General features: G+C 41.5%; 3 protein-coding genes and 1 long non-coding RNA gene across 4 annotated transcripts; 1 reads left to right on the top strand and 3 right to left on the bottom strand.

The window, feature by feature from the left end:
- Window positions 1-96: 96 nt before the first annotated feature.
- On the bottom strand, window positions 97-6,163 carry LOC115738584 (monosaccharide-sensing protein 2-like). Its single transcript, XM_030671226.2, has 6 exons — window positions 5,536-6,163; window positions 5,141-5,261; window positions 4,473-5,033; window positions 2,072-3,006; window positions 1,122-1,309; window positions 97-753 (listed from the first exon to the last, which is right to left on the bottom strand). Exons 2-6 carry the CDS (start codon window positions 5,217-5,219, stop codon window positions 309-311), a joined length of 2,208 nt encoding a protein of 735 aa, XP_030527086.1. The 5' UTR covers window positions 5,220-5,261; window positions 5,536-6,163; the 3' UTR covers window positions 97-308.
- A 3,690-nt stretch (window positions 6,164-9,853) lies between these two features.
- LOC115738564 lies at window positions 9,854-11,948 on the top strand. Its single transcript, XR_004015125.2, has 2 exons — window positions 9,854-10,221; window positions 11,691-11,948. It is a non-coding gene; the product is annotated as an uncharacterized LOC115738564 (long non-coding RNA).
- A 3,271-nt stretch (window positions 11,949-15,219) lies between these two features.
- Window positions 15,220-19,347, bottom strand: LOC115738560 (probable inorganic phosphate transporter 1-8). The gene is made up of 4 exons (XM_048274982.1): window positions 19,272-19,347; window positions 18,870-19,173; window positions 18,457-18,762; window positions 15,220-16,021 (listed from the first exon to the last, which is right to left on the bottom strand). The coding sequence occupies exons 1-4, from the start codon at window positions 19,345-19,347 to the stop codon at window positions 15,220-15,222; spliced, it is 1,488 nt and encodes a 495-aa protein (XP_048130939.1).
- Window positions 19,348-22,716: 3,369 nt separating this feature from the next.
- LOC115738736 (probable inorganic phosphate transporter 1-8) lies at window positions 22,717-25,489 on the bottom strand. The gene is made up of 4 exons (XM_030671447.2): window positions 25,414-25,489; window positions 24,958-25,261; window positions 24,541-24,843; window positions 22,717-23,512 (listed from the first exon to the last, which is right to left on the bottom strand). Exons 1-4 carry the CDS (start codon window positions 25,487-25,489, stop codon window positions 22,717-22,719), a joined length of 1,479 nt encoding a protein of 492 aa, XP_030527307.2.
- Between the last annotated feature and the right edge of the window lie 1,850 nt (window positions 25,490-27,339).

Raw genomic sequence — 27,339 nt, forward strand, 5'->3', positions numbered from 1 at the left:
CCCCCTTGATGTGACCGTCGCATGGTCGAAAAAGCGTAACTTAGAAGGCGACTCTTTTCTTGGGAAGCAAGTAAGGGAAATTGGCTAGAAGTATACTTCTTCATGCTGTGCTCTCAAAATGATGGAATTTTTCACTTCTTTCTGGGCAAGATCACCAGAACAAAAAAAAAACAAAATAATCGTTTTCGAATTGGAAGGCATGGTGAGAACTTGAATACAAAGGATAATTTGCAAAACTTTCCGAACACAAACTTAATCGGCTTCTCAACAGTGTTAACCGGAGTTGGGACAAGAGACAAAACATTCGGTCACTCGTTCTTGACAGCCGCAACCCGCCTTGCTCCGACGGAGAAGAACTCCGTGATGACTTCGAGGGGCATGCCTTTGGTCTCGGGGACCTTCAAGAAGACGAAGACCCACGAGATCACGCACACAACCGCGTAAATGCCAAAGATACCCGCCAGGCCAAAGGCAGAGAGCATCACGGGTAGAGTGTAGGTGACGATGATGTCGGATATCCAGTAAACGAGCGCGCATATGGCGATGCAAAGGCCACGGACCCTCGTGGGGAAGATCTCGGAGCAGAGGATGTTGGGAATAGGCCCGTACGCCGTCACGAAGCAGCAAAAGTAAATTATGACACAAGCGGTCGAAATCGCGGCATTAACGACCGTACTGATGGTCACCAGTTCAAAGATGACCAGAACCACCAGCGTCACGATGAGCACAGGAATCGTAGTGAGCAGCAGCGTCCTGCAATCATGTTCCAAAGTAGCATAGATAAATCAAAAACCAGGCCATGCTTACATTTCCTTTGATCAAATTCCGACCAGTCATCAAAATAAACTCCAAAAACCATACAAGTGAAAGCAAATATAGCTAGGCAAAATCTATTGCATATGATTTTTAAGATGATTGGCCCAGAGTATACTAGTGCATACACTCAACAGGATTACAGTTAATGATACAACATAAACCAAATATGTGAACTAGCCTGAACAGGTGTGTACTTATCTAAAACAAAAAAAAAAAAAAAATCTGATTTATACACAGTAGGAACACCTCTCGTTCTTATTACTACTTTTTCATATATTCCGGACAGTAGTAGAACTAGAACATACCTTCTTCCAGATGTATCCATAAGCCTCATGCCAATGCCTATACAAGGAAGCATCAGGAAGGTTGTGAATGCACTGATAAGGAATGAAGCAGAGTTTGAACTGAGGCCCATGCTCGAAAGAAGAACTTCGACTCCAGCGTCTTCAAGAATTTGAGGGGTGTAATAAAGGACCCCATTTATGCCCGAGAACTGCATGTTTCATTGACCAAATAGAGTGAGGATATTCCAAAGAAAAGTGCATGGCGTGGAAATTTGGAAATGAACTTTAGATGAAATGCCACTATAAAACCATGGAGTGATCTGCCACCTCGTACGAGTCGCAACCAATGACCTAGTGCTTGGAGTTCAAGAATTTACTGGTGAAAAGGTATTGAGGCAAGAACAAACACAAGCATCATTTTGTAGGAAATTGTATTCCATCTTTCTAATCGTCTAAAATCTTATAATACTTGCAGGTATAATGACATAAGGCTTTTTCGAGTTTCTGAGAACTCAAGACAGACGACGCAGTCTCATACCAGAGCGGATCCGCTTGCTTATGAGAGGCAAACTTTTGAGCGCGTCTTTTTATTCCAGCTTGGAAAGTGCAAAGATAAATATATTTATGAGAAAAGCCTTTGGTACTTAGGTAGGTTTGGAATATTTTCCCTGTTCCTGCACGTCGTTCTCTTTTTTGTGCACCTCAAATGCAACTATCAGTGCCCAAAACCTCAAATAGATTGCAGCAACTTATGCCAAATACTTGTTTCAAAGACAGTTCCGCATGCAGAGAGTTTTGTGATCTCGTGAGAGAAAGTAATCAGATGATAAGGGAAATCCATGAATACTCGACATTGACATTATATGGTTGTACCAAGATTTGCCAAGACTAGAAGAATAAAGCCCATGAAAAAAATGTAACGGTGTGAATACCTGCTGCTTTCGACCAAAAAAAACAAAGAAAAAGAATACCTGCTGAAGTATTTGAATTCCAATTCCGACAATCAACGCATGTTTAACTCCAGGTTCAAGAAGAGCAGCCCAGATCGGCCCCTTCGAGGCGGTTTGAGAGGGATGAACCATGGCCGGCCCAACCGGGTGCTGATCCTGGAGCTCCTTTGAATAGAGAGCAGGCTGACTAACCAAGGCAGCGGCCTGAACATACTCCCCAACCGGAGGAACGTCGGCCCCGGGAAGCGAAACAAGGGATCCACGTCTCGATCCCGGGACACCTTCCTCGTGCAAATAAATTCTCTTGAATCCCCCTTCCTTCTTCCCATCCTCACCTTCTCTTTCTGACCATTTCCATGCCAACTGCCAACCCCCACCGATGCCCGTTGCTCCACCTGGCTCTCCAGCTCCTTGCATGAGGCTGCTGTGGCGTCTCATGCTCAGAGCACTTCCATGGGCCATGTCCTTCTCCATGCTTGTCGCCTGCCTAGAGATTAATGGACTATGTAAGTTGTCATCAGAATCTCCTCCTGCAGCCTCGGATGCATAACCCTCACCTTCCCTTTGTAGGCTCTCTTCGTCCCACCTTTCCTCTTTACTGTGAGGGTCTGCAGTACTGAACATGCTACCAAAATTGGGAAAGAGCATGCTTCTCATGCTTCCTGTCTCCGGGAGCTTTTCGTGGATGCTGCCAAATAGAGTCACAAGCGGGTCCATCAGAGGCATGTTTTGGTTCACCATGCTTCCATGGCGGGAGACTAAGGCAAGAGAACTCTGTCCAGTGACGGGCTTGGCAACCCAGGACAGGCCTTGCTCAGGTCCATATAGTTTGATCCTGTCTTTGTCAGAATCTGGGTCATGGTCATCTGCAAGTTCATCAGCTGGCCCTATTATATACTCTTCAATGGATGTTTCACCCCCAATTCCAAGCCCTTCAACTAGCAAAGCCATCTCACCTGCGACAGGATTTTAGCAGGAGCAAGAAGAATCAGCTTTTCTCTTTAGCTATTTTACTAAACATGGAGAAGCTAAAGACTAAATTTGGTCACAGAAGTCACGAAAGTTTAAAGTGCACAGCAATTGTTAGAGAGGGTAATTTTCATTTATTTGTTGCCTAGATAATTCACACATAAACAACAACAGGTAAAATGCAGCGTACAGATACAATAACCAAGATGATAGATGATGAATCATACAGTCCCTAGGACCATAGTTGTTCACGATGGAGTATTCTAAATGGCAAAGTTAATGCACACAAAATCAAAGGAAAACTCGAGACAATGTTGTAAGGAAAAAAGTTGAGCTAAAGGAGGGAATTTAAAGAGCCGTTTCCCTTTTTTAGTGGAAAGCCATATAAAAAGATAAGATTATTCATCATTTCAATCAGGTTAACTGAAACACCTCCATCATAAGCTACATATTTAGTAACGGAATGCATTACTCATGTTTTCGGATACCCTGCTGCTCTGGAACCATAAAGTTTGCAGTGAATCAGAAGTTGCAGAAAATCTTTCACGAACTAAAAACAGATTCAGGACCCACTGACGAAGCCTTTAAAAATAAGGCTGTCAAAGCAGCCTAGGTTGCGCTGTAGTTGCCATAAGATTTCAGATCCTTAGCTAACAGTCCATGAAAAACTTCAAAAGCAACAGATGATTGACATAGGAACTGTCAAAAGCAAAATGCCAAGGACGTTTGCACTGTGACATTTCCTAATCTATCTTCACTTGTTATTGCACTGGCACCTTTCTATGAACACCAGAAACTTCTGCGACATAAAGATGCACAACTTCCTTGCATAACCCAACTATCTCCCACCAAAAGAATGCTGTCTCTTTACTGGTTAGTACCAGCAATTACCATTTTCTAAAGAAGCAAAGCAACTTAAAGAGACACGCAGTTTCAAATAATGAACAGCCTGATAGCACACTAAACCACGAGTAATCTCCTACTTTGCTTGCTGCACATCCTCATGACATACGTGGACAAAAGAATCAAGCACTAGTAACAAGATAATAGATTCATGCTTTCCTGCGTAGATCACACAAAGCCAATGTGAACTCCAAGCTTGGTGTACAAATATGTTACAAGTACACTACAAACTCATTATAGACGGCCCAGACCGCTTTTGTTCTCAAAGAAGTATTGTCAACTTGATGGAGCGCTAGAAGGCATCTAAACAATGTCACATAAGGTTAGATGGTGAATATTTCTAATAATTTCTTTAGGCCGCTGCCCAGGAAAAGATTAACTGAGGGGACGCACTGTAATATTCATTTTTCCTACTATATTCAAAGTCTTCATCGTACCAATTAGCATTCCGTTTGCAGCCTTCTGTTGGCTGAATTACCTTGGAGAAGCAACGGAACATGAAATGGAAAAGGTATACTCAGTACTGAACAGGAAAAGGTAAAGGACAAACCTGAGACATCCTCAATGCCACGCAGTCTCTGGAGAACTCGTTTTGCCTCAAGCATCTTCCCTTTACTCACAAGCCATCTTGGCGACTCAGGCAAGTAAAAAACTGTGAGGACAAAATAAATAATCGAGGGAATAGATAGAACCCCAAGCATCAACCTCCAGCTCGGCGATGCCAGCAATGACATCCCAAATATCATGCAATATGACAAAAACATTCCACCAGAACCGGTGAACTGCGGAAGGGTATTCAGCAGACCCCTTATCTCTGATGGGGCAGTCTCGGATATATAAATTGGAACAAGGGTAACTGCCAAGCCGATCCCGAATCCATCAATTAGCCGAGCTATGCATAGGACATACACATTGGGTGACCATAGCATTACCAAACCACTGATGAAGTACAGAATTGATGATAGAATCAGCATCGGACGTCGACCAACCCAATCTGATATGGCTCCCGAGCAGGTTGTAATGACTGTGGCGCCAATGAGCGACATTGCCACCACAAGACCCTCGACCGTGGTTCCCAAGTCGAGGTCCTCCTTTACGTAGACGATGGCCCCTTGAAGGTTCAATGGAATACGAATCAGCGCACTCGCTCAATCACAAATCACGACATAAATGAAGAGGCAAAGAAATCGATCCAGTGCATTTTTCGGAAATATTTACCTGCAATGGTGGCATTATCCCATCCTTGCAAAAAGTTTCCTATTGAGGCAGCAATGGCCACCAAGACAGCTCCTTTCATCCTGATTACTTATGGACCGAATCCCCAATCCCCAATCAGGCTCTGTTGCATTCCCCAATTAGAAAAAAAAAAAATAGAAATGAGACGAGACAAATTGCATCAGAGCACAGATGCAAGGAAGCTCGTCAATACATCATATACACGTATATGATTGCATCTTCCTACATGTTCTTAGTGAACCACTAGTTTTGTCAGTTCAAGAAACCAGTAAATGAAGAGACTGCTAGAACCAATCAATTGATAGATACCCTTTCATAGACGAACGAAGAGACTAAGGAGAACCAATCAACACAAGCACAAAAGCATGAGTTTTTACCTCTGTATTGAGAGCCCAATGGTCAGTTCTTGGAAGACCCAGAAAGAGACGGAATCTGGACGAATATGCTAATACTAATTAGTACATGGCTAGGCAGAGCAAGAAAAGGGTCTGGTCAGATTTGAAGAGAGCAATTAGCGACCGTTAAATGCACAGCTCTGTGCTCTCTGTGATCTTTCCTTGTATATTTATTCCATAAATGAATCTCCCGCACTCTCTCAGTACGTGATGAACTGGCCCACTGGGGGAGGAATCTTTTGGTATTGTAGAGAGAAGAGAGAGAGAGAGAGAAGAGTTCCGGAATTGATATTTGGGAGCGAGATTTAATAATTATTTGTCGCTAGATTGAGAAAGCGAGAAGTGCTTGGAAGAAACCGAAAGATCCAAGCTTTGCCTGCCCAACCACCCTTCAACACCGTCGCTGCAATCCGCACAAGCTGATGGACCCCGAGTCAAACTGAACTTGGCTCGCCAGCTCAGTCACCTTTCTTGAAATCAGCCCATTCATCCGTTTCCAAGCAAAAACGCAGGAAAAAGGGACGAATGAATTCAGGGACCGATTCCGCAAGACCCAGAAGTAAAACAACGACAGAAATTCAAGAACGCACCCAAGAGGAAATGTATATATATGGCTGTTGCAGAAGTCAATAAACGATGGTGGTGGCAAAATGAACGAAAACTATAACGTGAGAGAGAGAGAGAGAGAGAGAGGGAAGGAGCCCAAGAACTTCCAAACAGTCAAATCAATCAAGAACGAAAGGTTAGTCGCGTGGCGTGGGTCTTGGAAACTTGTAATTAATTAGTACAAGCGAGTCGAAAGCTTTCTGCGCTCTGCAATAGTGACTACCCCATCTTGACAGCTACCCAACCCATTGCCCAAATCTTCCGGGAAAGAGAAATCTGGAAAAGGGCCCCCTTCTTCTTCTTCTCCGACCTGTTCTTTTGCTACCTCATTTTTTCTGCAAGTTTGGAGTGGGGAAAGCGACCCTTGGAAAATCCGGCCAATAATTGAGGATCAAAATGACAGCTTTAGCGCCTTCAGAGACGGTTGTTTTCACCAAGCTTCCAAGGGTCACCAGGAGACAAAAGGACAAGATCCGCTAAAGGACACGAGTCAAACGGGAAGGATACAATAAGAGCCTCGGCACAATGCACCAATAAGAATTTGTAATGGCTTGGATCTTCATCCGTGGTACAAGCCCAAAATTCAGATTTAGCCGTTCTTTTTCACCTGTGCCCACATCACAATCCTCTCCCTCAGTTTCTTTTCCCAAAAAGTTTGCATTTTTTTTCGAGACCTTCACGGTATCTAAATGATAAATTACACATGTAGCTATCATACACATTTGCTATTGACTAAATTTACATTCGAGCGATATTCGTAACCTGTGACTCACAAATCGGATATATGTCCGAAGAGATCTCTTGAAAAAAATCAAGAAGCTACAGACCCAGTTAGTTCTTTTTTTTTTTTTGTTTTGATTAGTGGCATATCTTTTTCTTTTCTTCGGCAATTTGAAATTGCGAAAAAAACAACGAATTGAGATGGTTTCACCCATCATCATTAACCTGATCAATGCCGTGGACCACGGCCAGAGGCAGCAAAAACGTCTCTCCATCTGCCTCTTCACGAGGCAATTTGGAAGAAGCAACCACCCCACATCTCTTTTAAAATGATAAAAAAAAGGAGAGATGGGTAGAACGAGAATGTGCTAAAATCGAAGTAGCTTTCATTGATATGGTTAAAAAAAAAAATTCCGATTTCAGTAATTCCAATTCAAGAAGCTACCCGTCAGAGGTCCCACTGGAGAAGGAGAAGGAGGAGGAGGAGGAGAAGGCAAGAGGGACATTGAGACCAGATCCGAGGGCAAAGGGCCAGAAAGACCAAGACCATTGGCTGTTGAGTTTGAATTCCATGTGAAGTGATGCCATCGCCAATTTTTCATTCCATGGGGAATTGCAGATTCATGTGGAGCTGCGAATACAAGTCAACGGGGCGCCCAACAGAAAACCGTCCAACACTGAATCAGATGCAATGTCTATGTAGTGGCCGTCATGTTGGTTGAGGATAGAGACGAAGTCCAACATGATTATCTTCATGTGCTTCAATTAGATGATATGAAATGCCAAACTTAGGTATCTGGCTAACTGTTTTTACGTGGTTGTGTCGATGTTTTTTTTCGTTTTTTTTTTAATTGTAATATGAGGACATTGCTAATGGAATGCCACGTGCTACACGGGCGCTTTCAGTCCAAAGCGGTCTGCACATGGTTATCACTGATTTGAATGGGCGACCTCCGGCATCCGAGTTGGAAACTCTCGTCGCCTCGATCAACTATACGGACCTTTGAAGGTCGTGGTCGTCAATATTCGATTAAAATCATAAGCAGTACCTGTTTTTTTTTTTTTTAAATAGTTCATTTTTTTCTCTTTATATTCAACTATCTAATTCGGTAGCCAACTCCGCGTTATGATCTCTCAATAAATTTACATAAAGTCTAAGGAGGGATGCAGTTAGGGAGACAATTAGTTCTTGTGAAACAGCCTTTCTGTCACCCTATGCTGTCCAAATCAATGTTGTTCGTAGCGACGAGGGGTCCAATTTTGGAGGGCAAAAGAAGAATGCCATTAAATAGTACAATCCATACTCAATTGACCAGGACCACTCTCTTCACCAGCAACGTCTATCACCATCTATCTTGGAGCTGAGTACAAAATGGGACATCCACACATGGTTCACACGTCCTACGTCGTGGGTTGCCTCAACATTTAATCGAAAAAGGAGATGACCACCTCATCGTCACGTTGCTTCGTTCAAAATCAAGCATGCACGGATACGTAGGCGACGAGCATCGGGCACACGTCGACCGATTCACATCTAACTTGACCGACCGTTCGGGGGATCGAGCATGTGGGAAGAGGGGAAAAATGTGGGGCTTCTCTTTTCCTTAATTGACCGCCTTTTCATTTTAGGCTCGTGACGATGTTGTTGTCGTCGGCAAGAGATCTGGAGTTTGATGGTCGGGATGGAGTAAAGAAGTTGGTTGAATAGTTTGATTGCACCGTCAAGAGCATGATGCATGTCTATAACTCGGAATGGAGTTGGCCATGCCGATCGGGTGCGGAGCGATAGGGGATCAACTTTCGGAAAACGTTTCCCTCGTTTTTGTGATATCCGACGCGACGCTACGGAGAAGTTTATTCGATGGGATGTGCGATTCGTTTTCCTATTGCAGGAAGAGGAATCAAGAAAACGCAACCGGCATTAGCGACACCTCAATAGTGGGACAGTTACCAAAATAAAGTCATAAATATAATACACTTATACCGGTTCGGTTATAAAGTTTTTAATTGTGTCAATTGAGTCGTAAAAGTATTCACGTTTTACCAATTGAATCGTAACTTTTTCATGATTTGCCAATTTAATCAAGATTGTTGACTTCGACGCTAATAGTCTTATATGGCACTGGTCCTATGAAAATTTTTAGCTATATTTTAATAGTTATTGTTTGTAACTTAGGGCCGGGACACTCTTGCCAAAACTAGGCTACTGTGCTAAATAGCGCAAGGCCGTTATAGCCTGGGCGAGGGCCACGATGGCTTCCTCCAATTAGGTCAAGGCCACGATGCCTCACTGGGGGCCGGAGAGGGCGCCCACTTTAGTGATTTCTTGTCAAAATTGGCCGAATTGATTCAATTGAAAAAATGTGAAAAATATTTAAGACTCAATTAGCACAATTAAAAGGTTCATAACCGAATTGACACAAATGCAGTAAGTTTAAGACTTTTTTGGTAATTTTTCTCCCCAATTGTTTAGGAGTCTTTGCTGTAGCATATGACATATTCAATTTGAGCCATAACTACCGAGTGTTCCAGATCACAATGGTCCAAGGATCGACAAGCCCACTTCCGTAGCTCTACCAGACTCTCTTCCCATGGTTCTTCCCACGGGCCGACGAGCCTTCCTTTGTAGACATGTGCTTTCGATAAACAGTTGCTCGGGCTCGACTACCGTCCACAAGAACAATTAACGTGTATTCCCCATCAATGCTACCAACTTTGAGACACCGTCAAACGAAAACTAACAATTTTTTTAAAATGATTTTCATGAAAAATATTTTAATTAATCATGCGCACTCCTAGGTAATTTTCAAATCTCAAAAAAATTATGATTTTTTTTTTTTTATGAAACCATATATCAAAACTACATGTTAGTACAAGTTTAGAGTATTTCAGGTTGGATAAATGTCAAAATGCGTCAACCGTGTTATTCGGATTAAGAGAAAAATTAAAGGCTGACGCCACAAACTGGATTGCAGCCTGATGGGCCCCGTTCAAAGCCCAACTTGGAGGAGCCCCTGACGTGGCGAAGGATGAAGGCGCGGGAGTCAAAACGACGGTGCGCCGTCGTCGTGCCGTGGTTTTACCCGATCGAACCTCAAATCCCTCTGCGATTTTGCACTGGCAGTACATCGAATCAAGTGCATCGATCTTGAAGAAGAAGAAGAAGAAGAAAATGGCGATGATCATGAAAGGAGAGCCGCTGGTTGCGAAGCTCGCAGCGCTGGCCAAGTACGTGGTTCTTCCTGGTGCCATGGCGGCTGCTGTCATCTACTCGCCTCCCAACTACGCTTCCTCCTCCAACAAGGACGACAAATCCCCTAAATAATCCCCTTCTCTTTGCTGGTTTGCACTCTTGACTTCGTCTCGATTTCGCGCTTTTGATTCTCTCTTAAATTGAGCTCCGAATCGAACCTTTGGCATCCGATTGGTGATATGGATGTTGCAGTATGTCTGACTATGAGCCGTTGATTGTAATCGATTCGTGAAATCCCAGATTTTGGAGGACCGAAGCCTGTCGGGTTTCACAGTTCCTTTTTCCTCTTTTGGCTCCTCCTCTGCGAGGGATTGAGGGTTGGTGGAATACGCGTGGATGCTTTCTGTTCTCTTATTAGAAGCAAATGCGATGAGTGTTTGATTGAGATTTTCAGCATTCAGCATGATAGCTACAGATTTTAAGTATCGGTACTCTATTTCGGTGTCACAGTAAATAGGTTTTGCTTGATGAATGGAAGTGAGGGAGCACTATGAGACTGTAGATGTAGAAAACTGGTGGCTTTTATTTGCATTAAGTCAACGATTTTCCTCTCAGGTGATGAGAGTTCAGTGTTGAGAGTTTTTCGTATTTTACTCATGAGAATATGTAAACAGCTTCTCTCATCCCAGTGGAAGTGTGTGATATAATTTAGAGGCTTGTGTTTTCTTCGGTTCCACACATCCTTGTTGTTTGATGGAAGATATCAAAATGCTGGCACCATGTTTGATTCGGAGCAGATTGGTTTGTTTGCGTTGAAGGCTGCCACTTTATGAATGTAGAACTACCGTAGAATCTGGTTTCCAAACTATATGTTTGAAATCGAATCTTCAGATTGACAGTGTGTTGGTCATTACCAACTCTTAGGATGTAAATGCATTGGGTTATATAGTTGATGATTTGTCCTGTATTTAAGCTCCCTTTTGGTTTTTGGAGCTGTTTTATATATGGCTTTAGTTTTGTGCGCTCTTTTTTCATATGGGTTTGCACCCCCTTGCTGCCCTAATTGATCCTTTTATCTAAAAAAGAACGTTAAATGGACATCAATTGGTCCTGATCTGTGAGGCAACCTTTAGTACGAGGATTAATTTGTAATATAGTCTTACTTCTCCAAAAGTTCATCATGTAGCCTGGTTATGTTTGCAATATGTTCTCTTGTAATTGTCGAGATACTCTGCTTGATGATCTGATCTAATTTGAATGGGTCCCTGTCTCTGTTCGAACTTGCTCTTTTTGATGCAATATCACTGTCTCATGTTTTACTTGCACCAATGGGGATTGCATATCATGTACCTAAACTTTACAGGGGACACTTTTGCGAGTAGATGAATTTCTGCAATGAAATGTGATGTCGTCATTATATGTTTGGTATTGCAGTAGCCATGCCTTCAATGCTCATCGTATTGGTTCTTGTCCACATTGCTGTATCTTACAATGGAATCACCTCTCTGCTACACAGTGCTGCTATGGCATTGTCCATTTGCTGTTGTATAATACTCCTAGCGCAATTAGACCTGTGTGGTTAGTCATTACATAATCCTGTTCTTTTCAATGGATGAAGGTGGATGGGGCGTGCATCCCGTGGTTGATCTTTGGAAGATGGAGGTATGCTGTACTTCTGGCGGACGGCTCAGTATCTTTTACCTGCAGGTGGTTCGGGCCATCATGCAGACTTTTGATGTTCTGTCATACTTTGCTTTACATTTCTGTGAAATGTGGCACTTAATAATTCAGATGGCTTGCGATCACCATGAATTGCATAGACATTCCGGATATTGTGTAGGTGTCCAATTTCTTAGTTCTGTTTCTTGTTGCTCAATGTGTTTGTTACGATGTCTTCAATAAGCATATCCAAGCGGCAAATAGCAAAGTACTTTTGCTGTATATGCTGTGACATGTGTGCCGCGTAAGTTCTGGTGTGGTCGTTTATGAAAGCTAAACCTTTTTTTTCCTCGGTAGGTTAAGGTGATTGATTTTTCACTCAACTTGCTGTTGTGGCTCTCTGCAAAAAATTCCATGATGGTCTCTCCCCCTCGCAAGACCCGGGAGTCCTAGGTGAACCATGTTCCTTGCAATCTGTCGTTAGTTCTCAGGTCCTCATTAGATATGATCGTGAGGAGATCCAAAGCCAGCTAAAAGAACTGAACTCCTAAAGACTCCATATGAGATAAAAGGATATATACATTTCATTTCAACAACTATACTTGAAAGTGAAACATGAAACTAGAAACTAGACAGACAGACGGTATTAATCCACCTCTTGATCCTCGCTCTGTTCTGGTTGGTGTTGCCTCCGGTCTGACATGCGTTGGACCGACCTGAAGCAAGAGAAGCCGCTGCGCATGACATTACATTTGAAACTTGCCTTGCTCTTTCAACTTTTTTCCCCATTGAGAAAATTTCCATTGCACATGATGGCCGGTCTATAACCGGCGAGACTGGCCATCATTGGCGATGTCTCTGACGGCGGAGGGGCACCATGGCGGTTCACTTGGCCCTTTCTCCCTCTTGTTTTCGACATCATAGTTCTTTTTTTTTCCCCCTCAATTGAATGGTTGTAAATACGCTGCAAATGAGTTTGTTTAAGATCCACTAAGACTTGGGCTTGGATATTATCACTTTAACTTGTTTTTATATTTTCAAACAATCCATATCTGACTTTGCTCATTAAATTTGAGTCAAAAAATGGATAATGGACCATTTTACCAGCTCCGGAGATTACTAATTTCTTCATACTTTGCAGGGAGTTTTCGATGGACGTTGGGAGACTGAGTTGGATCGTGGGGTGGCAGCCGTTGGATACTGTTCGTCCAAAGGCCTGGATTACATCATAGTGAAGAACTCGTGGGGCCCAAAGTGAGGGAAAAGGAGAACGATGAAGAGGAAGGAATACGGGAAAGCCTCTACGAAGTAATCCCGAGATCATTCCAACTTGAGGATGGTTTCGCCTGTCTCCTAACGGAGCGGGTTGTGAATTTCTAGACTTAGTTTATATCAGTCCTAGGCCGACCCCGAAGCCTCTCAATTCCCACCAAATTATCTTTCCTTTCCCTTATAGGAGGGAAATACCATAAAGACTCATGAAAGTAAGTTTCTAGCTTTCCGTCAAGCCTTTTAAGGATATGCTCAGATCTAAACCTGAGGGTCAATGGGGCATCAATTACATGGTTCCTTGTCCTACCAAAACCAAGTGAAAAAAAAAAAAAACAAGAAACAAATTTGTGCGAGTTTTGAATTCTAATTAAGGCCTCGTTGAGAAAGAGCACGACGCATTTATTCAAAATGTTTAATGGGAAAATAATCGTGTTGCCTTTTTTATTGGGTTGCTCATCAAGTACGAGTGCCCTGAGTTCACTTTTTTAACAAAATCTCTTTTTAATTATTGTTTTTTTCCATGGGTCGAGATTTAATTCAATGTAATTAATATCTCTCAACGTATGAGAACTTATTTTCGTTGATGAGAAATTAGAACTCTCCCCCTTCTCGTGTCATTTTGTTAAAGGATAAGTGCACCCTAAAACTTGTCACACGATGCGATTAAGTCCGAAAACTTATCGTAAAAAAAAAGTACGATTAAGTCATAAGACTTTCAAAAAGTACAATTCAGTCATGAAACTTGTAAAATTGATGCAATCAAGCTCTTCCACTAACACCGTTAATTTACTAACGAAAAATTATGACGTGATATTTGCACAATTATTTTCTCTTTCATAAATGGCTTTTTTTATTTTTATTTTTTAAAATATTCTTAAATTACAGTAACAAAATAAAAAAGGTACAAAAAAAAAAAAAACCGACAAAAAGAGAAAGCACAACAAACCCCTCATCGTAGAGGCCTCGCCCTCCACTAGAGTCGGGAGGATCGGCGACCCTTGCGCAGGACTCGTAACCTCCACTAGCCCTCTTCGGCGATGACCGGCGATGGCGGTGGCACCTCTCTTGCGAGGTTCCTATTGTTCTTTTATTTTTTCCAATTTGGTTTTTTTAAAATAAAATTTGTGCTTTTTTAGTTCCAAAATTCAATTTAAATAAGCTTTGGAGAAGAAATTAACATTAAAAATGCCATGTAGGAGAGAAAAGATAATTAAAAAAATGCAATGTCATCATTTTCGTCAAGAGAATTAACGGTGTTAACTAAAAGACTTGATTACATCAATTTAACAAGTTTTAGGACTTAATTACGTTTTTTTGAAACTTTTAGAACTCAATCGCATTTTGACAAAAGTTTTAGGACTTCTAATGCATTTATCCCTTTTGTCAACTGAAAATTATCCAATTTTTTCCCTTGTCGAGTTCTAACCTGAGCTCAGTCCAATACAATTAACTATATATAGGTGTTAAGTTTGTTATTGGCAAGTTGTGGTCACTAGAAACTCAATCGCTATAGTGATTAATGTCCAATTGAAGATGATTGTTGGCTGATTATAGTATCAATTTTGACTTCGAATCAATTGTAGGAAGCCTATAAATTTTGCAAAATTCGAATTCCTAAAAAGATGCGCAAAGAGTAAATAAAAAATAAATAAGGCAATCGCAAAGAACATCATTAATTTAGAAGAACGGCTTATATTCTTGGCTGCTATGCTTTTTGGAAGACTAAAATTTGAACACAAATTTCATAATAGAGTAAAGAAAGCTTACTAGACACGACTCGAAAGTTTTCATAATCAAAGACAAACACCGGAAAAAGGAGACCTAGCCTAATTCGAATTTGAAATTCAAACTTAGACAAAATATAGACGACGTTAAAAGAGGTGGTAGATAAGAAAAAATGGGAGATGTACCGGACATTGTTGAGATAGAAAAAGGAGCAAAGGAAGTGTTGGTTTGGCAGTGATGTCGAAGAATTTTATGTGTTTTTCCCGCTCAATGCTTTGTTGATCTTTAGATTCAGATAGTAAATAATGCTAGAGTGTTTATGGTGGCTTAACTCCACTTAGGACCGAGTATATTTACGACAGTGATTTATTATAATCAAGGTACATATGAACATGAAATTACAGAAATACTCCATGATATATCAGTTATATAGTAGCACGTAATACGTAACTAAGATCTAGGGAAATTACTCGCCTTGATGAGACTAATCTTCATTCATTCTCCTCAAGCGATGTTCCCTTAGTCTCCTTCGTGAACAAGTTGGTCACCGCCATCCCCACCACGCAAATCCCACTTAATGTGACCAATGTAAATCTCCCCCCCAATGCCTTCTTGTGCCCATTTTGGTCATCATCCTGTGAGGCCATCAAGAACCCCACCACGCCAATTATCGCCCCGACCTTTCCGGCAGCCCCGGCAATCCCGTGGCATGTCGTCCTGAATCGCGCAGGGAAAAGCTCTGCCGGCAAGATGAACGTGGTCGTGTTAGGCCCGCAGTTGGCAAAGAAGAATGTCAGGCCGTACAGGAACATGAACAACTTATTCGTGTGGCTCCTCCAATATCTGTCGTATGGCACTCCGATGGCAAAGTAAACGATGGCCATGAGGACGAACCCGATGGCTTGGATGCTAAGCCGCCCGACGCGGTCAATTAGGAATAAGACAGCAATGTAGCCGGGGATTGTCGAGTAGCATGCCACAATTGCCTGGAGACTCGCGACCTCAAAGGCAGTGACTGCCTTGCCAGTGTGTTCATCGCGCAGGTACTTGTGGTAGATCTTGGATTGGAAGAGGCTGCTGCTATAGAAGACGATGTCGAGGAGGAACCATGCAGCAGAGCAGGCAAGGAGGTTGCGGCCATGGCGGAGAAAGAATTGCTTGGAGAAGAGAGGGTAGGACGACAGGCTCGGCTGTAAGGGATGGCCCTCCGCGATTTGGCGATGGGACATTTCTAGGACTCGCTCCATGTCCGAGGTAGCTTGGGGGACATTTTTTTCCACTAAAGCTGTGTACCTAATTAGACCCGAAAGATATATAGTATAAGGATTGACCACTTCTATCTAGTACAAGTTTAGATATAAGCAGCTATAGAAGTTCTTTAACAGTTAGGTTAATGCACAAGATTCACGAAACCCATTTTGCGCAGGTGTTTTCTCAAGGGAACGCCAAATTATGGTACAATTTTGACACGTCTAGGAAAGCTGAGACTAGCCAACATTTCAAAACCGTCACGAATCGAAATTAGTCCAAATGCATCACCCTTTTTAGCATGTTCAAGACAAAATTAGAGTTTTGAAATGACACAAATTACTTGGCACGACTGTCAAACTCAGGTTTTGTCTTTTTGGCTATCCTATTCAACAGCATCCAGTAATTGACCCAAGATTTCTGCAGACAACGTCTCTAGAAGGACAAACACAACCCCAACAACCAAACAAAGTCACTCTTGAGCATAGCAGTAAATACCATTGGAACAAACTGTAAGATTTTTCTAACGTGGGCTTATATTAATTCAAATCTTAATTTACAATTCTACGGGATTAATTTATTATTTACGGAGTTGGTCTAATAAGGTAAGATATAAAGATTCTTAACTATTCTAATATGAGCCTGGTATTGTGTGGGTCGAGTTGAGGCTGGCCCGTGATAAGAGTGCCTGGCTAGAAACTGGGATAAGTACACCATGAGTGCCATAACTTATGTACGGCGTTCACTTGAGTGCCATAACTTTCAAAACGTTCACTTAAGTGCCATAACTTTCAAAAATCATTTTTTTTTTATGATTGGGGTTCCGCGCGGCCGACGAGCTTTGCTCAACACGGCGGTGGAGCACGACTAGTCCTCGGGAGGGGCTAGCGTAGGAGCCCACCACCACGACCCCCTACTTAAGACACCGGCGTCGAGGAGTTTTGAACCCGGGACCTCTCGTGAAAGGAACCGAACTCAAACCAACTCGGCCACCGATCGGTGGGTAACTTTCAAAAATCGTTCGGGATGACTAGAAGTCAAAAAGAGAACACATTTTTTTGTTTGTTAGCAGGTAGTGCAGCATAAAGGAAAAGTGTGAAACAAAAATCTATATTATGCTCTATCATGTAAGCGGAGTTTATAACATACTTTTCGGTTGCTACTCGGGCTATGGGGCTCGTGAACGTTATTAGGGAGTTGGCCGTATTTAATTTTACGGATAGACCCATATAATTGTATTGTGACAATAGCTCTGCAGTGTTATTTATAAATAACAGCATATGTCTCAAGGGGTATAAGTATCTGGCGGTCAAGTTTTTGATCATAAAGAAAACAGTTAAGAATGGTGACATTTGTGTTTGTTAGATTTTGTAACATCTTGGTATGTATTAACTCTTCCGCATACAATAAAGCATTTATGATTAAGGTGACGTTGCATAGATATATCAAATGGAAATCTCAAGATATGTGTAAACCTTGAGTAAAGGATGGGGGCATTCGGTTATTAGCTTTAAGGATATGTCTTGTTATACATAAAGTAAAGTTAACTGTAAAGACAAGACATATGCGGGTTCATTGGAACCATAAAGAATATTCTTTTGTGACATATCATGTCTCGTGACACATAAAGGAAAGAGATGGTGACTAACAATAGGGATGACATATGAAGTATCACTCCTTATGAGGCGTTATCCATTTGCCACACTACCATATTGAATCCATATCGGTAAAGTTAAAAGAACTCGTGACCATAGATGACTCTGTGTCTACCGATGCGATTACTACCATGATTTCGTGTTTGAGACTTTATGTGATCGGATTGACTGTTAAGAATAATCTCTAAACTAGTATAAATATATGCATATACAGTATAGTTTCAATTAATGTTCGCCCAAGTGGGAGAATGTAAGGTTTTCCTAATGTAGGCTTATATTAATTGAGATTGTAATTTACCGTTCTACGGGATTAATTTACCGTTCTACGGGATTAATTTACCGTTCACGGGATTGGTCTAATAAGATAAGATATAATGACTCTTAACTAGCCTAATATGGGCCTGGCATTATGTGGGCCAAGTTGAGCTCGGCCTGTGATGAGAAGGCCTAATTGGAAAGTCTATAAATAGGGTTCTAGTTTTTCCTCTAGCCCTGACGAACTCATAACAACCTCATACAAGAGACGCATACCGATTGGTGTCGTTGAGAGGCTATCTCATTAAGCCGGGGATACAGAGGGCGATAGAGGAGAAGTATTTGAGCTTTGGATAGTTGCTATTCCGCATCAAGAATGATGTATTCCAAATCGGATGCACAAATTCCTTTAAACTATTATTGTGTTTATAGATTCTAGCTATGTTGATCATGGGGTGCCATTCCAAGGTTTTTATTGGCTTACACGAACAACTTTTTCTCAAGCAAATGAAATAATTGCTTAATTAATCGTTTAATCAATCTATTAAGCAAAGCAAGGTGCGTACGTACCTTGCCGTTTCAGGAATCTTCATCCGCCAGTAAAACGTTGCCGCGGCAGGAACAACACCCAGCATCAATATCAACCTCCAAGCCATATCGGCTTCCTTTGGTGTTGGATCACTTGGTGGCGAAGGGTAAATTCGGCTAAATATCTTGCACACCGCCATCGTCACAACCGAGCTCGCCAAAATCCCAAACCCTTGCATCGAGAAGACAGCCGCCATGAAGGCGCCACGCATCGTCTTGTTAGCATACTCCGACATGATCGTTGCTGAGAGCGGGTAATCTCCTCCGATACCTACCCCAAGAAAGAACCTGAAAATAATTAAAGAGTGATGTCCCGTGTTACAAATACAAAGAGAAATTGAACAGAGACTGGATTTTACAATGTAACACGCGGTGCGTCCTAATGCAACGATCACCTGAAAAACCCTAGACTTGCCAAAACACAGCCTCGTGAAGTGCCCATGGAGAATCCAGAACCGAAGGAGCCGGCCATCATGAACATCAAGGCGAGGCCATACAAGCGCCTCCTCCCTACAATATCCCCGAGCCTGCCGAAGACGAGTTCACCAATCACAGTGCCAAGAAGAGCAATAGCCAGCATGGAGCACTCGACGGAAGGCGGGATTTGGTTGTCGTTGGATTCGTAGTATACGTGTCCAAGCAGTCTCAAGATCGGTGTGATAGAAAAGATATGGTAGGCATCAGTGAATAACCCCATTCCTTCATCAAAAATAAGACACAGAAATTGGGAATCATACCAACGGAAACAGACCAGAACCATGCTTTTTCCGAAACCTACAATACACAAGTTAATTTACCTGTCACGGTGACGGCCTTGAAGTGGTAGTACTGTGTCTTGGCGGTGTCGAGTCTCTGGAAAAGTCTCTCCGACATGGTCGCTCTCCGCTAAGTTCTGCTTCTTCAAGAGCCAACCTTCGAATGCAGCAACCTAATGCTCTTGCTGCGTAATAGTTATGGTCGGGTTATAAAGATGATGGAGGAGATAATACAAACTAATGGAAGTCAAGTCAATTGTTCGTAGCGTATCCATGGGAAGCAACAAGGTGGTTTCCTTTGACGATGATGTTTGGGATGCAGTCGAAGCAAATGACGGAGTTGGCGTTTCCCCTTTGGAGAGACCAAAATAATGGGATTTGGTTGGACCGTCAGCTCGAATTTAAAGCATATTCTCCGTTCAGAATTTGTTGCGATCTGTGACTTACTACATGACTTTGTGTTTGATCATTACATAAATATGTAATAAGTAGGTCACGTTCATCATCTTCCCCAATCACATGAACTCTTACAAACTTTTTAAGTAAGAGTTTTCTTTCAGGTTTGTTTTTCAACGTTCATAAAATAAAACTTGAAAATGTTGAAACATGGTACCATGGTTGCTTCAGAGCAGATTGGCTTGTCTTGGTTGAAGCCTGCCGCTTCATGAATATAAAACTCCCGTAGAATTTGGTTTCCAATCTATATGTAGGTTCTTTATCGGTGCATATGGTTTTACTTTCATCCTTTTACGCTATTCGAATTGGACTTAAAATAAATCTTATTTCAAATGAAGACGCGAAGATGCCATATCAGTCTAAAAAAAAAAAGGTCCCACCTCGTAAGCCGAAGGACATTTTTATCATTTATTTATTTGAATTTTCTCCTTTTCCTTTTCCTTTTCCTTTTTTTTTTCTTTTTTCCTCTTACCTTTGCGGTGTCAATGGCCAATGGAGGTCATCGGACTTACCTAGTCATCGAGGAGAGAAGAGGGGACAAAAAGATAGCAAAAGGAAAAAAGAAAACGAAAAAGAAAAAGAAAAGAACAGTAAAAAATAAAAAAAATTAAAGAAACATATTAATATTTTTTATTAAAATATTCCTTCTCCGACGATCGAAATAGTCACGTGCTTGTCAGTCAGCCAAAAGTCTTTATTTGAAATGATTTGTCCATTTTAAACCTTTATTTAAAATAATGTACATTTCAAATTTTATTTAAAAAAATATAGACACTTCACGTCTTTATTTATTATTTTTCCTTTATTTTTTGCAACAGCGGTCGAAAACGATGCCCAAGTAAATCACGCCATCTCTTTTCCCGACAGGATGTGTTGACTAATTCTTTTCATGAAAAAATTTCGGATTGTGACTGGTGGTGATGGGTTACGAGTATTTTAAACGGCAGCAACACGGCGAGGGACGAGGTGACAACAGAAGAAAACGAAGAAAGGCAAATTAAATTAAAATGTCAAATGATTGTCAATCAGAGTCAAATCAAACTCACGCCGATGAAGAAATTTTTTGTTTTGTTTAGCGAAAGTGTGGGTGTAGAAAGAACAGATAATGTAGACATTGGCATTCGTGATACGTTGATGTAGTTTGTTATCATAAAAAAGTTTTTTAAGCTTCCAGCAACAATAGCAGTGGCAAATAATCCTTAAAAATAGTGATCGTCATCGTGCGAAAAAAAAAAAAAAATCATCGAAGAACTATAAACCATTGCTTGTATCTTCATCACTAATTAAACTTTTTCAACAATCTTAATGTATTGTTTTCATGGAGATGGAGATAATGGCTGCATCAAGTGCTCGCAAACTTGATCGATAAGGATTGATGAAACAATTGTCTCAGTTTATATGCTTGAGTCATATGCTTTGTGACTATTGGATGTTGCAATAGTTTTGAAAATCTAAAAGCTATTGTTTTTTAACGGGGTTGATAAAAGCTTTAATGGCCGTGAAATTTGTAACGGTTGTGAAAGCCATTAATTATTTTGTGGCAACTTTATAATGGTTTTGTAATGGTCATCAATTTGATGATTATCAAATTATTTGTAATGGTTTCATAACGATTCCCTCTTTCATTTGCTTATAAATTGAAATTCTAGATCACAATCATTCGAGACACACCGAAATAAAGGGAAAATTCTCTCGATCTCCTTTCATTTCTTTCTTTGCTAGGTTGTACATATAATTTAGTTGTCCTGTTCCTTCTATTATTTTGTGTGGAGCAAAGAAGAGGATTTTTTTATATTTGAGAGGATAGCCGCCGGAGCTTATCGCACTGAATTTCCTAAAAGTAGGGGTGAAATTGTCCTTAAGGACGGTACTTGCAGGCCTTAGACATTGATTTCATTTTCATCTTTTTCAATTTTTCCAACAATCATAAGGATAAAACGCCATGGGGATTCCCAAGTTGAAACTACTACCACTACCACCGTTGTTGCAATTGAGTGAGGACTCAGAAATGGTGAAGGACTAGTATCGCATATTCATGGGCGATTTGTCGTGGGACATTATCAAGTGTCGGCTCAAAAGAGCATTCTCTCGTTTCGGCAATGGAGCGTCATGTAAGATCATTATATGGGGTTTTGATACCTATATATGTTTGCTTTCTGAAAGGACGTTGGACATTTGTAAGTGTCTTCGGTGAAAATATTTCTTTTCTTACCTTATTTGGATTGCCTTGTGATTAATTTTTTAGTAAGCGTGCATCTAGGTTGAAAGTTATTGGGTCTGTGTTCGATTTTCGGTGAAGGTAGGAAATCGTCATCAGTTAATTTCTTGGTTATTACCTGAACTCGGTCTAATGCATTTAACAACATACACGTTCCCGGCTTCAATTGTTGATGTCAAATGAGAAGCTTAATGGATTTTAATGTGCCGTAAGGCCTCGAGAACTTCAAAAAAATTCGAATTACTACACAATATGCGCATACAGAAAATTGAGAACAAGTGGCTTACATTTTTGGATTCCATGCTTGCTGGACAACGGAAACTAGAAATAAGCTTTTGAATACATAAAAAATTAGCAATTTATAAGATTCCATGACATACATTTATAAGAGTGATTAATTACGATCGGGGTTCAAACAATGTTATAAAATTAATGCAAAAAATTGACAAGATCTCGCAATTAAATCAATACGAAATCTCGGGAGAAATAAAAGAAGAAAAATAAAGGGCACAAAATATTTACATGATTTGGTTCGAGTGTCGGTACCTAATCCACAGGGAGAGCCATCAACAAATAATCCAATAATAGATTGGGAATCAGAATTACAATCGCTCATGACCTCTACTATTTTCCACACTTAAATTAAGTGAAAATCCATAGCGTTTACAAATAAATAACTCAATTGAATATAGAGTTCACAGCACAAATGTCCAAATGCAAGAAAGTGAGCACGAAATCTCCTTCTACACTAAACACACCTCCCCTGAGTTGTGCAGTCCAACGTTAAGAAGGAAACCCTCAAACTCATCCTCATTATTGAACAGACTCATCCTCATTCTCGTTCTCCTCAAGCGATCTTCCCATAGTTTCCCTCGCGAACAACAGGGTCACTGCCATCCCCGCCATGCAGATCCCGCCAAATATGATAAACGTAACTCTCATCCCCAACGCCTGCCAGGTTTTCGAGAACCCCACGGCACCAAAGATCGCGCCAACCTTGCCCATGGCCCCGGCGATACCATGGCACGTCGTCCTGAACCGCGCGGGGAACAGCTCGGCTGGCACAATGAATGTGGTCGTGTTGGGCCCGCAGTTGGCGAAGAAGAAGGTCAGGCCGTAGAGGAAGATGAACAGCATGTGCCTGGGGCCCTTCCAATATTTGTTGTCCGGCACCCCCATGGAGAAGTAAACAATGGCCATGAAGAAGAACCCAGCTGCTTGGAGTTTGACCCGCCCGACACGGTCGATAAGGAAGACGGCAGCGAAGTAGCCGGGGATTGTGGAGTAGCACGCCACAACGGCCTGGAGCAATGCCACCTTGAAGGTGGCGTCCAAGGCGGTTACCCCCTCGTCGAGCAGGTACTTGTGGAAGATCTCGAATTGGAAGAGGTTGCTGCTGTAGAAGACGATGTCGAGGAGGAACCATGTGGCGGAGCAGGCAAGGAGGTCGCGACCGTGGCGGAGGAAGAACTTCCTAGAGAAGAGAGGGTAGGGCGGCGGGCTTGGGGGGAAGATATGGTCCTCGGTGATTTGGCTCAAGGGCACGTCTAGGACTCGCTCCATGTCCCTGGCAGCTTGGAGCACATTTTGCTCCACCAAAGCGGTGTACCTAATGAGATCCAAAAGAAAATGTTGTTGATGATTAGCTCTATTTATCTCATGTAGTTGTAGAAATTTGCCGCTATTAAAATAAAGTTCTTTGACGGTTAGGATGATGCACATGATTCACGAATCCCTTTTTGTGCAAGTATTTTCTCAAGGGAAGGACAGGTTATGGCTCGATTTTGATTCGTTTATATAAGCCGAAACTAGGAAAATTTGGGAAGTGACAGGAGATGAGACAAGTTTAAATGTACCACCCTTTTTAGCAGGGAGAATTTAATTTTTTTTTTTAATCTATTGTAATTGTGTCAATTCCATCATAAACTCTTTTTTTTGCCAATTGAGTCATAAACCTTTTGCATTTGTACCAATTTAGTCCATTTGGCCGGCCAACACCGATGTGAACTTTGTGAAATAATATTTTAATAATTTTGTGAAGTTTTTTTAGTTTTCTTCCCCTCGGACTTAGGTTCGGCGAGGGTTGTGACGCCCTAGTCAAGTGCCGGCGAGGGCGTCCCAATCCTAAGTCTAGGGGAGAAAGACTAAAAACAAAAAGGAAAAAAAATTATAAACAACTCAAGAAATTATGAAAATATCATTTTAAAAAGTCCACGTTAGCATCGGCACTGTCACGTTAGCGTCGGATGGCCAAATGGACTGAATTGATACAAATAGAAAAGGTTTAGAGCTGAATTGGCATAATTGCGATAAGTTTTTTTTTTTTTTTGTAATTCTTCTCTTTTTAGCATGGTCCACAGAATTTCAGATTCTTGAAATGACAAGTTGAAATTTGACCCAGCTCACCAAACTCCGGTCTTGTCATTTCTATCGTCCTATGTCCTATGCAGCAGCACCCCGCAAACCCTAAGAATTCTGGGGACAACGTCTTTAGAAGGACTAAAGAGAGTCATGTTTGATCGTAGTAATATACTAATATATATACCTTAGACCAAACAACAGTTTCACAAGAAAATGGAACGATCACTTGATTAATCAGTTTAAAAATCTATTCAGCAAAGCAGGGTACGTACGTACCTTGCAGTTTCAGGCATCTTCATCCGCCGGTAATATGTTATCACGGCAGGAATAACACCCAGCATCAATATCAACCTCCAGGCAATATCAGCTTCCTTTGGTGGATCTTCCGGCGACCGATGGTAAATTCGGCCAAATGTCTTGCACACCGCCATTGTCACAACCGAGCTCACCAGTATCCCAAACCCTTGCATAGAGAAGACGGCCGCTATGAATGCTCCGCGCGTCCTCTTGTTAGCATACTCCGACATTATTGTCGCCGAGAGTGGGTAATCCCCACCGATCCCTACCCCGACCAAGAACCTGAAAAAAATAAAATAAAATAGTGATGTTTGCATGTTATGAGTACTAAGAAAATTCGAATAGAGACTAATTATCTGTAATGCGTTGCGTGGCGGGCTTTGACGCTATGATCACCTGAAAAACCCTAGACTCGCCAAGACACAGCCTGGTGTCGTGCCTAGTGAGAATCCACACGCGATGGAGCCGACCATCATGAATATCAAGGCGACGCCATACACACCTCTCCTCCCTACACGATCGCCAAGCCTACCGAAGATGAGTTGACCAATCGCGGTGCCGAGTAAAGTAGCGGCCAGCATGGATGATTCGACGGCAGGCTGGATTCGGTTGTTGTGCGATTTGTAGTATATGTGCCCAATCAGTTTCATGATCGGCGGGATGCAGAAGAGATAGCAGGCATCAGCGAATAACCCCAAACCTTCATCAAGCATAAGACCCAGAAATCTCGAATCATACCGAGGGGAATAGAGAGACGCATTTTCCTCGAGCGAGATAATTGAATTTAAGACAAGAAGAACAACTAATTAAAACGGATTCATGAAAGGATACAATTGTCCGGAGTGTGATTACCTGCGATAGTTATGGCCTTGAAGTGGTAGTACTGCGTCCTGGCGGTGTCGAGTCTAGAGAGAACTCTCAGCGACATGTTCCCTCGTAACTAATGCTTCCTTCTTCAAGAAACAACCTTCGAATGCAACAATCTAATGCTTTTGTTGTGTAATAGTCATGATTGGGTTATGAATATGATGGACAATACAATAAGAATTAATGGAAGTCATTGTTTGTTGCGTATGCGTGGGAAGCAATAAGGCAGTTTCCTTCGACGATGATGTTTTGGCTGCAGTCGACGGCAAAAAGCATTTCTTTGCTTCCCATTTTGAAAAAACCAATGTGATTTTGTTGGACTTTGACTTCACTTTTGGCATTATGTAATTTGTTATTAGTAGGAGCTAGCTAGTGTTGAGAAAAACCCCTACGTAATTTTAAAGTTGACAAAACAATCCATAATTTATTATATCTGAGTTAATGCGATGAAATACTAGTTTTGCATGTTATCCAAAGGGATGAGATACACAAGATTGAATCTGGTAGAAAAAGCTCGAGATGTTATTCGAGGGACTCAAACGTTGTGTCGAGCTCGGACGTTGAGCGGAGAGCTCGGACATTGGAATAATGTTCAAGCTCCGAGAGAGTATTTCGTGCACAGCCAACCGGAATATCAAGAGACATATTCGAGATGGTTTAAATTAATATATTACAATGACTAGAAATCGAGCTGGATCGTTCTTGAAAATTCTTTATCTTGAAGATCAATCAAGGACGCGGATTTAGGGAGACAAGCGTGACTTTCCTAATGAAGAACTCCATCTATGGAAACCCGTAATCATGATTGTATGGGCGATTTGATCCAACGGGAAACTCTTTCCTTCGTTGACCTCATCGGTTACAAGATCTTCCTTGAGATATAGTCTCGTCCAAATGGGAAGTTTTGGAGAGCGATCCTCTGGAGGCCTTGCAACGGGTAGTTGGAGATGGATGAGTATAAAAAGACATCTTAAGGTCGAAGAGAAAAGAGTTGGCGTGAGAGGGAATAGAATTTTAAATTCCAAGATCGAGAAAGCTTCAAATTTTTCTTATTCACCTTGATCTATACATTGTAATTCTTGGAGGTGTACACACAAGTGTTGAGTGTTAGACAGGAAGTCTTTTGACTCAAGAGAGATCACTAAGCTGTAACCTCTAAGCTATTAACTAGTGGAATCCAGCCGATTAGCTGCTAGCATGAAGAAGTGGACGTAGGCTTGAGCTAAGCCGAACCACTATAAATCCTATGTGCAATTTTTCTATCTCTTACTCTCTCTGTTTATATTTTGTGATAGTTAAACTATGCATGATGTCCATTCAGAGATTGTCTCGGAACTTACTTGTGTTCATCATATGAGGATTAAGTCATGAGCTTATTTATTTATAATTCCGCACCGATTTTCAAAATATCTTGTAAGCACCTATTCACCCCCTCTAGGTGATAACGCTAGCCCCAACATACTCTTTAACTTGGATTGTTTGGTAGGGTCATAAAATAAGATTTACAAAATGTTGAAAACCTAGTACTATGTTTGTTTCGGAGCAAATTTGGCTTGTCCGGGTTGAAGCATGCCACTTTATGAATGCATTATTACTACCATAGAATGTGGTTATGCACTTGACGATTTATCCAGTAGTTGAGCTTCCTTGCTGTTTTGGAAGCAATTTTGTATAGGGCTTTAGTTTTTTGAGCACTCCTTGTACATGGATTGGTACCCTTTGGTGCTTTATAAGTGTCAGAATTCGGCGCACAATCATAGCGAATATAGCATCAAAGTGTGAAAGATAAATCGAGACGCGAGGTTTATCCTAGTTCACTCATAAACTAGGGCTACATCTAATAGAGGATTCTACTAGCACTATGTATATATAAGCAGCAGCTATTCATAGGTCCAAACTCAAATTACCAAT

The sequence above is a fragment of the Rhodamnia argentea genome, chromosome 2 (genome assembly GCF_020921035.1).
Source record: "Rhodamnia argentea isolate NSW1041297 chromosome 2, ASM2092103v1, whole genome shotgun sequence".
Taxonomy (NCBI): domain Eukaryota; kingdom Viridiplantae; phylum Streptophyta; class Magnoliopsida; order Myrtales; family Myrtaceae; genus Rhodamnia; species Rhodamnia argentea.